The sequence below is a fragment of the Falco punctatus genome (genome assembly GCF_963210335.1).
Source record: "Falco punctatus genome assembly, chromosome: 10".
In the NCBI taxonomy this organism is placed as follows: Eukaryota; Metazoa; Chordata; class Aves; order Falconiformes; family Falconidae; genus Falco; species Falco punctatus.
In genome coordinates, this window is record NC_137590.1 from 25802019 (window position 1) to 25814152 (window position 12134).

Sequence of the window (12134 nt, forward strand, 5' to 3'; positions counted from 1 at the left end):
GCCGGACTGCAGGGAGAGGCCGCTCCTCGCCGGCCACCGCGCCCGACCCCGCTCCCCTGCGCTCCCGGGTTGGGCGAGTGCCTTCCCCTCCGAAAGCCGCGCAGGCCCCTCGGCCAGGTCTTAAACGACATCAGCAATAACAACAACAAAAAGGCCAAAAAATATTAATAATCCACAAAATACATCAGCAGCACCGGGAAGCAAATAAACCCAGGAGGTGGCGGGGAACTGCACCTAGCGCGGAGCGGCTGCTCCCTGCCCAGCTCCCTCTGCGGAGCAGGGAGGACACACGGCAGGGCCTGGGCCACGCACCAGGCGAGCCCCGTCGGCCCCGCAGCCATGACAGCCCTCCCGACCCCGTCCACGCCGCCCCCGACGGGACCCGCGCCTCGACGGGGCGGGCGGCGCTCCCGGCCGCGCAGGGGCCACCGCGCCCGGCGGAGCCGCCCCCCCACCCCACCCCCCCCCGCTCCGGAGCGGGCCCTCGGCCCCAGGCTGCCTGCCCGCTCCTGCGCGCCCGCGGCCGCCCCCGCCTGCCCTCCGCGGCCGCGAAGGGGCGCGGAGTCACTTACTGTTCTGCATGTTGGGCTGATAGAGCAGTATCCCACGGGGCTCGCCTATAGCAGTCTATCAGTGATAAAATAGGCGTTAATCAGGGGAGGTAGTGCACACGGTTAAGCTGCAGAGAGGCTAATATCTCACAGGCTTACTTTGTTATCCTTAGGCGTCTTCCCCCGATTAGCTTAAGGATTTGGGGGCTTTAATACCTCAGGGCAAAAAATGTACATATGCATCCCTAACACGCGAAAAAAATTAAGAAAAGCAACCCGCCAAGTGGTTTCTCGTTTTAATTGCATGCAGGTGGCGTATTGCCTCGTCGTTAGTGCCCTTCGCTGAGGTGGTGTATTAAGTGGAGTGACAACAATCACAAAGAGAGTCCGAAGTCATGTTTTTAAACTTGCCTGAAAGCGGGGTGGACTGTCCTCTCATACAATTTAGGGACTCGCACATCTGCGTGTCACTAGTTAAAGTCTTCCCTCTAGGACAAAGCAGAAGAAGTACATTAAAAAGTGCGGAGCGACGCCGGGAAGGTGTGTGCTGTGCGGGGCGCGGAGCAGAGCGGGGCGGGCGGCGCTGCGCGGGGGCTGCGCGGGCACCGGCGGAGGCGGGGGGGGTCTGTGTGTGTGTGCTCGGCCGGCTGTCCTGCCTGCTGGGAGCGGGGCTCCATTTTTACCTCCGGGTATTTTCTCGAGTTATTTTTTTCCCCCCGCCCTTTCCCCGCGGCACTAGCAACTTTTTCTCCCCCAAACTCCCCGTCTTGTGATTAACTTCTTTTTTGGTCTTTAGATCTTCCCCTTTTTCACTGTACTGTGACACACGCTGTCTACCTCGCCTCACTGCTTTAAAAAGTAAGAACAGGAGGGGGTGAGAACTGTTAAACAAAGCCTACAGAAAGCGAACAATGGCCTCCATTCTGCTCCTCTACCCAAACCCCGAGTGCAGAAACCCAGGCTCCTTAACCGGCCGCGCAGCTTCCCAACTCAACGGACCAACAACCCTCCAACTTACAAAGAGCAGAGAAACAAGCCCCTTCTCCCTTCATTAGTGCCTGCCTTGACCCAGCGCCTGGACAGTCCCCAGCGCCTTTTTCTCTCCCCCCCCCCCTCTTCCCCCCCCCCCCCCCCCCCCGCTCCCTCCCTCTTTCCCCTGCTCCCTCTCTCCTCCTCTCGCCACCTTCCCTCCCTCCTCCCCCCCCCCCCGGGCCACTTATTTATTTATTTATGCGTCCCCATGTATTTATTTGAAATCGTCGCGGGTGAAAATGGAAAAGTAATTTCTCGTTATAAATATCTGGCGGTAATTGTGTTACTGGTGCGAGTTGTTAGGGGTTGTAAAAAGATACAACAGCTCAGTGGGGTGCTCAATTGGGGAGGGACAATTACAATAAAGAGCCCATTCAAGGGGGTTGCTAAAAAAAAGGAGGTAAAATAATGAAATAGTCGCAGCCTTCATTTTCTCTCCCTTTTTTTTCGCCTAAAAATACTCATTCTCTTTCTTTTGCGCCTATAATGAATATTAATTTTACTCTTCCTGCATATGATGGAGAATTCAAAGAGGCACGTTTCCCCATTCAGGACTAGCCACGGTATAATTTATTAAGTAGCTTTTAGTAATCTTAAATCCATAAAAATAAACATCAAACAAGTACTTTCTCGCAGCATGAAGACTTTAGCTGGTAAATATTTACTGCTCTTTGGAGAGCTACCTGATTAGTAACAGAGCAAGCTACACTGTACTTCAATGGAGACGTGGCGATATCTCCTTCAGCTGAGCTGAACGTGAAGCCATCCCTTTAATACACCGAACACGTCTGCATAGACACACACCGAAAGGGAAACCCACTTCTCCAGACACAATTTCCTCACATATTTCACGCACAACTCGTAAACGTGGGGCCTACGGGGTTAAAGAAGCCATCCAGCAAGCCACCATTACAATTCCAGCCCTCAGCTCTGCCAACACGGACCTCAGAAATGAGAATGAGTGGATTTAAAAGAAAGGGGGGGATGGAAAAAAAAAAAAAAAAAAAAAAGAGAGGGAGAAAAGGAGGGGGGGAAAGCCATGAAACAAAAGCAAAGCAAACCCTAAACACAGCCGAAAGCATTTTACAATAGAGGGCGAGGGCAGGCGAGTGCTGCAGCAAGGTGAGGGGAAGCGAGGGGGCTGCTGGGCTGCTCTCCACCACCCCCCGGCCCAGCCCGGCCCGGCCCGGCCGCCCCCGCCGGCCCCGCAGCCACACGATCGCAAACTCGCCCTTCTCCTGCTGTAACCCGCACCCGCTGCTCCCCGCAGGGACCTGCGGACCCGCACGGCTCCCCAGCCGGGAGGGGAATGTTTGTCCTAATAGGCCCGGCCTAAGCTGCCAGTCGGTTTTTAATCTCGAAATTTTGCTATCATCTGACGGCGGATAGCTTCCCCCACCCTCTCCCGGTGAAACCGCAATTAGACATTAAGATGACAAACTTTCGCATTCTCGGGGCAAATGAGAGAAAGATAAAAACGAATCGGTTCACTATTAGGCGTTGGAAAAGGTCAGCAGCTATAAACATTTATTGTCAAGGGCCACTTTTATTATTTTATGTCCCTAAAATGGAGAAGATGCAGTCACTTTTCGTCTCTAGGACGTTGCTGTCTTTTTCCAAAACGGCCTCTGCCAGGTACATTTAATCATTCGAGAAAGTTTGTTTTTAAACTTTCCAGAAATTATTCCTGCCCTGCGCGTCCATGTAACACCTCCGTGCAAAGCGTTACAAGGTTAAATTCAAATCCAGATTTTTTTTTTCCAATTGCACTTGCGAGGGAAAAAGGAATCAAGTTTATTGTTGTGCTTCCCAGGAGCAAATGAGTAAATCTTTTTTTTTTTTTCCTTCCCTACAGCGAAGAGTTTGCAACTTCTTAAAAAAAAAAAAAAAAGGCTTTGCTATAGTGGGGGCATCGCAGGGCTGGGGGATCAAAGGGGTGATGAAGTGGCTCTTGCAAAAATAAGCGAGGTTAGTTCTTTTTTAAAGAAAAAAAAAATTTTTTGCAGCATCTCGATTTAAAAAGGCAGGAAAAGAGCTGCCCGAGCGGGGAGCGGGGCGCGCCCGGCGCGGCGGAGGAACAGGGCGGTGCGGGGCGCCCGGCGGGGCCCGCGCTGCGCGGTGCGGGCGGCTCCGCGCCCCCGGCGCTTCTCCCGCGCCGGAGCTGGGAAAGTTGCCGGCACTAGGGACAAGTTGGGAGGATCCCCGGGTGGCTGATTAAAGCTGACAGCCCTTCAGCTCCGCTCAGCTCCCCGCCTGTACCGCGCCTGGGAGCTGACTTGGCCTAGGATGTGACTGTATTTTTTTAATTCCCACACACACTCCCACACGCAACTCTCTCGGCTACTCGCTCCCTCTTTTTCCCCCCCCACCACGGGTGATCCTCGGCTAACCGACACCGCGGGAGCACAAAGCAGAAGCCGCGGACGCCCCCCCCGCCCCCGCCCCGGGGTAGCGAGGCGCCGCTCCCCTCCCTCCCACGCGGCGTGGCGTGGGGCCGGAGCCCGCGTTGGGTCCCGCCGCCCCGGCGAGCTGGGCTACCGGCAGCACCGGCAGCACGGGCACCGGCGCTTGTGGTCTCCCTGCCCAGCCAACGCTGCGTGGGAATTACTGCTGCTGGTGTTGGCAGTGGTTTCCGAGTCAGATGCTTTAGCTTTTCCAGAGGACACGGGCTCATGTGAAAGGCAGAAAGTTTGTGAGCTCCTGGGCTGGAAAGTTCCCTGGGAAGCTCTCCGGAATGCAAATGGGAATATGAGAGAGAGAGAGTGAGAGAGAGAGAGAGGAGGGGAGAGAGCGAGCCCTGCCTAAATATTAAAATGCAAGGAGGGAGAAGTTGGGACAAGAAATGAGCACTCACCTTTATGAGGCATCCTGTCTTGTTGTCAAAGCTCCTGTCAATAGTTTAAGAGCGCACTGATTTGAAATGATGGTGCTTTAAAAAGAGTTGCCAGCAAAATAGTTTTTCTCCACTGAAGCTGCTGGTTGTATGATCTTGAATTCCTGGGAAGGAGACAGAGATTGACAATAAAATGGGCTGTCAGTGACTGGAGAGCGAGAGATAAAAGAATGTGTGAGTGAAGTGGGGAGAGAGAGACAGAGCACACCTATGCTGATTGGTGATGGTTCAAGTGTATTAATGTATGTGTGCCTTGGTCTCTGCCTCGCCTCCACTGCTCTTCACTGGCCCATTAGCAAAGCCTGACCTCTGTCATCATCTTCCAGCAAAACACTTCCTCCCTGCGCCTGAACCAGAGCGGGAAATGCGGCCGAGCCGGGGCCGCCGTTCAAACCCACTAATCACTCCACAACATGCAAATGCTCCGCTCGCTCCCACACGAAATATTGCCGTATGCAAAGCGCCGCCAGCGCCTCCCCGCCGCCGATTGGCCGCCCGCCGCCCGGCCCGGCTCAATTGGCCCAGCCGTTTGAATATGAATGCGCTGGGCCCGGCTCCCGGCTCCGCGCTCCGGCTCCGCGCCCGCCCCGGCCCCGCGCTCCGCCGCCGCCGCCACCGCGCCCGGCCTCCCCCCGCGCCGCCGCCGAGCCGGGGACCGGCGCGTTCTCAGGTCGGGATGGGGGAGGGGGCCGGGCGGGGGGGGGAGGGGGGGGCTGCGGCGGGGAAAGGGCGGGGGGGGAGGTCAATTTGCATTTAAACAGTTCGCTCCGGTCCGACAATGGAGATAAGGGGAAAATAACATTCAAATGGTAAAGACATAAATATTTGGGAGACAGGCGCTTTGTGAGGGCCGGGGTCCCCAGGCCGGCAGCCCCCCTTCCCCGCTCCAGCGCCGGGGAGCGGGAGACGCTGCCCGGCCGGCAAAGAGCAGAGCAAATACACCATTTACTTTGTGCATTGAGGGCTCTTGTGAAAGGCCCTGAAGAGTCCTTTACCAAACACTCACACAAACTTCTCCCACGTGCCATTTGTTGACTAAGGGCTGCAGGGCTGGTTTGGGCTTTTTTTTTTTTTCCGTGTTGTTGTCGGTTTTTTTTTTTTCTTTTTTTTAAGACACATGGAGGCGGGGGGGCCCGGCAGGCTGCGGCGGGCGCTGGGCAGTGCCGCCGCTTTGTGCTCGACGGCTGAAGGGGCTTCCCCCCCATCCCCCCCCGCCTTTCGCAAAGGGACCCCCTTCACTGGCTGCCAGAAACTCAAGGGGGAAAGTAAGTAAATGACTTTGCTGCTCTGACCACACACCACAAGTACATTTGTTGAATGCCGGACTATTAAGACACACCTCAGTAAACTCTAAAGCAACCCCTCAGCGCATGCATTTAAGGTTACACTGGGAGCACCAGTCCGAGCTCAGGGTGTCCCAATCGGTTATGGCGAGTGGTCCGGGGGAGAGGGGAGGGGGGGTCTGCACAGGGGAAAGAAAAAAAAAAAAAAAAAAAAAAAAAAAAGGCTCGAGGAAAAGAAAGGGAAGAGGGAGAAGAGACAGGAAAAAGAAATTCCAAGAGCCACCGCGGAAAGTGGAGAGTATGAACGCGCAAAGCATAAAATGAAGTCGTAGCCGCATACACTTGACTTCTCTTGACATGTGAAAAGTGCTAAAAGTCAAAGCTCATCAATAAAGTATCTTGAAATTGAATAAGAGCCCTGACAACCATTGCATTCTTAAATAAAGTACAATGAGGAGACAAACGACTCTGCCAAGGAGTTTGCATGTGAGTGAAAGGGCGCCTCAATGGGAGCAGGATAATGGGCTGCCCGGCCGTCATGCACTGTCATCCCCGGTCCCGCCGAGAAGCTGCCGCAGCTTCCCAATGGCACAAAATGGGCTCTCCGGAGGCCGCTGCCTACCCCTCCGCCGCGGCTCCCTTGCCCCGACGCCGGGGTGCGGCGGTGGGCGCCCCGCTCCGGCCCGGTGGGCAGCTCCCGGGGGTCAGGGGCCGTGGCGGGCAGGCTCCCCCCGGCCCTCCCCCGAGGCCGGCACCGGCCGAGCCAGGCCCATCGGCGGTGGTTGCGGGCGGCGAGAGCCCGGCGCTGCTGCCCCAGGACCGGCCGCCCCACCTGCCGCAGCCCGGGACTGGGGCCGCCCCCCCCGCCCTGGCCAGGCCTGAGCCGACCTGCGGGTTTGGGTTTTTTGGGGTATTTTTTCCTTCCCCGAGTCATGCATATTTACAGAAACGGAGCCGAATATCGCCATGGACGTACGGGAGCATTGGGGTGTGATGGGACCTCCCCGGAAGGTAAGGCAGGGCAGAGGGGGGACACCCCGGCCGTGGGGCACCCCAAGGGAGCTCTGCCACAGCTGGGGGCTCGGCCAGCAGCCCCCTCCCCCCGGCAGCCCCCCCTTTCCCCGCGCTCCCTCATCTCCTCCTCTCCAAAACTTCCCAAAGTACAGGCAGCCGCCAAGTCACCCTCCCCGCCGCCAAACATCACTTCGGGGGCGCCCAGATCTTTCAGAGCGACAAAAGAGAACCGAAAAGAAGGGCCAAGGGAAAATACGCACCAGTGTCCCGCTGGCCAGCCCCCGCGGCGGGTGGCGACCAGCCGTCCCGCGCCGCAGCCCGCCTGCGCTCCTACTTGCCGCTGGCCAGGGCCGGCCGCCCCGCCGCACGCATCCTGCAGGCGAGAGAGAGAGGCTGCGGTTTGTCAGCTCGCACGATCGATCTCGGAGGCTCCAACGGGACTTTAAAAGTTGGGATCTAGTCCTTTTGCTGGAGTCGGTCGTGACCGTGGGTTTTATTTTTTTTTTTTCTCCTCCTGATTTTTTTCCCGTTGCACTCCCTCTCTAGCAAATGAGCGATTTATTTTTTAACTCTCATTCACGGGGCGTTAAAGGGAGAAAAGACAGAAACCACTTTGTCCGAAATTGCAGGCAAATATCATTTTTACAAGCTCTCAATTAGCCACCCCTTGGATTAGCACCTTCTTACGCCTCCTCGCCAGAATAAAGCAGCCGTAATCTTGTTGCTATTTTCCCCTCGGGCGCAGCGGGCTTTGTGTTCCCTCCCCCCCAAAAAAAACTTTTACCGCCCCCCCCAGCCGAAAAAAAAATACCCGGGCAGGGAGGGAAGGGGAGGGCAGGGGTGAAGGCGGTGACGTCACGGCGGGGGGGGGGGGGGGCGGTGGAGCGGGAGCCCCGAGCGAAAGTTGAGAGGAAGAAAGAACAGCGGGGCGGGCCGCCGGGGCCGCGCGTGGGCGCGCGCAGGGTGGGCGCGCGCGCCCGTGCGCGGGGCCGTGCGGGGCCGCCCGCCCCGTCGCGTCCCGCCGAGCTGGGTCTGTCCCGCCGCCGAGCCCCGCGAGGTCCGGCCCGGCTCCGCGCCGCCATTTTACCTCCGCCCGCGGTGGCGGGCGCGGAGGGGCTGTGCGGGACCAGCCCCTGGCCCGGTTGCCCCTCGGCCGCCCCGCGGAGGACCGGGCAGCCCGGCCGGCCCTGGCTGCCGCCCCCTGGCCCCCGGCCCCCAGCCCCAGCCTTCCGCGGCGGCGGTGCCCGACGGGGAAGCGGGACCTGCCGGGGCTGCCGTGCCTGGATACCTCCGAGGGAAGCGCTGGCTTTTCTTTTCCTTTTTTTTTTTTTTTTTTTCCTAGCAGCTTTCCAGCCGCCGCTCGCCCTTCCGAGCAGGCTGCCGCCCTCCCGGCCCTCTCGGCCTGTTTTTCCTTTTTCCTCTATTTTTTTTCTGGTGGGTTTTTTTTTGTTTGTTTGACTGTTTGTTGGGGTTTTTTTAGGAAAGTGATTTTTCGACTTTTAAAACTGCTCCGCTCGCCTTTTTAATTAGGCGAGAGGAGCAGCAGCGCCGTGAGGTGCTCGGCGTTCCCCTCTCCCCAAAGCCCTGCCCTCCTGCCCGCGCAGACCGCCCCCCCGACGGCTGAGAGCTGCGCCGGCGGCACCCGCGCCCGCCCAAGCTGCGCCGTGGGACCCCGCGGCCCCGGCCCTGGCTCTCGGCATGGACCTAGGCACCCTTTGAAGATTGCTACTTTAAAATCCGCACAGGATTATTGTAACTAGCATTTTTCTGCATCTGTTTTTTCTCTTCCCCCCCCCCCCCGCCTTTTTTTTTTAACTATTCCAAACAATAAGAAAAAAGAAATGGGCATAATAATAATTTAAAAAAAAGTAAAAAAAAAAAAAAAGGTAAGTAACTATTATATATGGCAAGGCTTTTTGTTTGTTTGTTTTTCCTGATTAAAATAATTTTCACTTTTTTACATGATCTCGTGTCTGGGTATTGATTTGTGTTAAACAGCAGCTTTTGCTTCCCTTTCGTATTTTGTTAGGTGCTGAAAGCAGAAAGTGCTGAGTTAGAGACTCCAGTATCGTCTCGTTGTATTAATATCTGGGCTGCAAACTACCTTTTTTAATACCCATAAAAATGCTTAAAGTCCTCTTGTCCAGTTCGGTCTAAAACTGAAGAGATACACAAATCCTGACGTCTTAGACTACAATGCTTTTGCCTTCAGGACACTTAATGCCTATTTGTATATGTAGAGACAGTGTTTGAAACCTATAATGCACAGGACACTGAGTTAAGTGGAGCTTTTCTAGTTTATAAACAATCTGCAGAAAGTTTGGAATCGATTTAACCTCTTTTATGTTGGCCTTTTGCATAAGGCACAGCTTTGTGTGGCAGGATAAAAAAAGGCTTTCTGGACCCTGCCGAAGTCGCTCTGAAACTGGAAGGCGAATATAAATCTTTCTGTACGAGAAAGCCTTTGATTTTATATATATATATATATATATATATATATATATATATATATATATATATATATGTATGTGTGTGTGTGTGTGTGAAATGTGTCAAGCCACCGGCCCCGCTCGAAAAGCCTTCAGAAAAGAAGGGGGGTGATGGTGGTGGAAGCTTAGCGCATCCTGACGGGCTTTTTAAATGCTATTGATTGGGACAAGCTGTTCAAAACCCCAGTAACAGTTAATCTGCCTGTTAATCAAGCCACTAAGGAGCTCAATGCGAGTTTTATTAGCAACTGGAGAACACAGGCAGCAGAAAGGATCAAAAGCCTACACCCCTGATATTTGTAAAACCAGCCTTTCCCAAAAATATATTTTCAATTACAGAGTAATTCGGGGCTTATCAGGGCTCGCTCGCAGCCCCGCGCAGATGGTTCCGCAGGCGCTGCTAGCGCCACGAAACCAAAGGCACCGGCACCGAGGTGCGGGCTCAAAATAACGCAGTTAAAGCGGGGGGGTGGGGGATAGAGTGGGGTGGTGTTGGGGGGGTGTTGGGGGGTGTGTGTCCCGCTCTCGCCTCTGCCCCACCTGGGGCTCTCCTGGCCTCTCGAATTAGCAGCAAAACCTAAATTTGGCAAACCACGAGGAACCGATAGAGAAACTCCTCGGCTTCACGTCAGCTGCATTATTAAGCTGAGGGGTCGAGGGCTCTTTTTCTTTTAGCTGGCATATTTGATTTATCGCGGCAAGTTTGCAGGGTACGTTTCCCGCTGCCCATCCTTTTGGTGGAGCCGCTCATTTAATTCCTAAAAAGAAAAAAGGTTTAAATCGCAGGATTCGTAATTTGGAGAGCCTGAAAGTTGCATTTTAATTAATTTAATGACCAGAAATATTATTATATCGACTAAAATCAACATTTGATCTTGTCATTTTTAATGCAAACCGATTGCTTTATATGTCAGCGAGATATGCATATAAAAGACTATCTGGTCAGAGGTAATTATGTCACAGCTTTTTCTCGGCATGACAGCTGGATAAACACCATCTCCAATAAACATCTCTAATTAGGGAGGAGGATCTGAGATAGATGGTGTTTGATTTATTACTGAAGGAGAATGTCCATTTACCGTTATATTTTAGCGAAGCATCACGGGGAGCGTTCCTGCTAACGCACCGTCAGGAGTATTTGGAGATGCTCGAGGACAGGTGAGCGGTGTTTTAGATTTTACGCTGTTATTTTGTTTCGTGCTATTTCGGAGGAAGAGCGACCTTTCCAGGGGGATCCCTCTCTCCCACGGACGCCCTCATTTAGCAGAGGCACCCAGCGCTGGAGGGGAGAGCTTGAGTTTCGGGGCCGAGAGGCAGTGGCTTCTCGGCTACCGGACCTTCCCCAGCCCGAGCGGGGCGACCGAGCCTTCGCGGCGACCGGCGAGTCCCCGGCCGTACCAAGAGAAGAGCGGCCGGGACGCGGCCCCCGACGACAACCCGCCTCCCCGCCGCCAGCCCGCCTTTCCGCGCCCCTCCGCGGGGGCGTGCGGGCCTGCCGCGCCCGACCCGCCGTGCCCCGCTCCCGCCCCGTCCAGGCAACCCGCGGGGCCGGGGCCCGAGCCGGCAGCCGGCGCTTCCAGGGCCCGGGGGGGCAGGGAGCGGCCCCCCCCGACGGGCGCGGTAACCTGCGGCTGCCCCCGCCACCTGGGATGGGTACCGGCGCGGGAGGGGGCCCGGGTCACGGGGTGGGGGGTACGGGAGCGGAGGGGGCCGCATCGCCCGCGCAGAGAGGGAAGTTTGGGAAGCGGCTCGCACCACTGGCTGCCCCCGCCGCCCCCTCCGACGGGTGGGCAGCGGCCGGAACTGCTCCCTCCCTCCGCGCCCCCCCCCCCCACCTGTTGTGCGGGGCTGCAGCCCGCTCCCCTCGCCTTGCCCCCACGGGGTGGGGGTACCTGGGGTCGGGGTGTCCGGCCCCTCCCGTCGGGGGGGCGGCAGGGAGCGGCAGCGAGCGGTCGGGGGCTCGGGGGGCGTGCGGCGCCGTTACCTGTCAGCGGGCGCGGAGGGCCGGGGCGCGGCGGTCCCACGGCCGGGAGGAGGCACCTGGCGGCTCTGGTCGCCAATTTCCACGCAAGAACCTGCCACACAGTTTAAATGTCAATGACGGCAAAAGAGGGGTGCTGCCTTTGCACTAACTTTCCCTTAATATCCACGCCAGCGCCTCCCCCATTGGCTGGGCCGCCCCGGTGACGTCACGGCGGACAGTCGTTAGCTAATGAGACATTTTAGGCGACACGAGCGCGGCCGGCGCGAGCCTGGACACCGCCCGCCCCGACGGCGGGCACGGCCCGGCACGGCTCCACCCGGGCTGCGCTCCGGGGCCGGGCCGCGGGTCGGGGCTGCCCCGGGGGCTCCTCCCGCTGCTCTGCCGGCAATCGGGGGCTGCGGCCCGACGGCTCGCCCCAGCCGCAGCGGTGCCCGCAGCCGGGCCCGTCCCCGGCCTCCCGGGCCAAGGTGTAGGCTGAGGTTTGGCTTCGTGCCCTGCGGAGCCTCCTCCGAGCGAGGACAGCCGTGCGTGGGTAGACAGAAGCCCCCACAACCCGGCCCAGCCCTGCGGCTCCTCGGAAGCGCGGTGGCCGCCCCAGCCCACCCGCAGCGCTCCTGGCGGAACGGGGTGCTGGCCCTTGCGAGAAACAGAGAGGGCAGGACGCGGTGCGCCCCGGACACGCGTGGGCTGCCCCGCCACAACCCCTGCGGGTGCCCCGGCTCCCTGCTCTCCCCATCCGCACCCCCTCCCATTAGAGCGGGCGGGGGGGAGGCCGTTATTTGCACACACTTGTCAGGGTAAATAATTTATCAGCGAAGAGCCCTCCCCCCCCCCCGCGCCAACCGATAGTTTTATTGAACTGCACTTAAATGTTTCATGAACCTGCCG

At 57.3% G+C, this 12134-nt stretch overlaps 1 protein-coding gene across 12 annotated transcripts in view; it reads right to left on the reverse strand.

Moving 5' to 3' along the window:
* The window catches only part of PAX6 (paired box 6), a 24943-nt gene extending 13574 nt beyond the window's left edge, over nucleotides 1–11369 (reverse strand). For 3 of the 12 annotated variants that reach the window (XM_080405872.1, XM_080405860.1, XM_080405859.1), the window contains exons 1-3: nucleotides 11247–11368; nucleotides 7034–7146; nucleotides 4438–4580 (exon numbers count right to left, since the gene is read on the reverse strand). In XM_080405872.1, coding sequence (XP_080261998.1) covers nucleotides 4438–4450 — 13 coding nt within the window. In that variant the 5' untranslated portion in view covers nucleotides 4451–4580; nucleotides 7034–7146; nucleotides 11247–11368. Of the gene's footprint in view, nucleotides 1–572; nucleotides 628–962; nucleotides 1040–4437; nucleotides 4581–4684; nucleotides 5093–7033; nucleotides 7167–11246 lie in introns of those variants that run through there. The other 9 variants (XM_080405862.1, XM_080405861.1, XM_080405869.1 and 6 more) reach the window with 8 other exon arrangements.
* Between the last annotated feature and the right edge of the window lie 765 nt (nucleotides 11370–12134).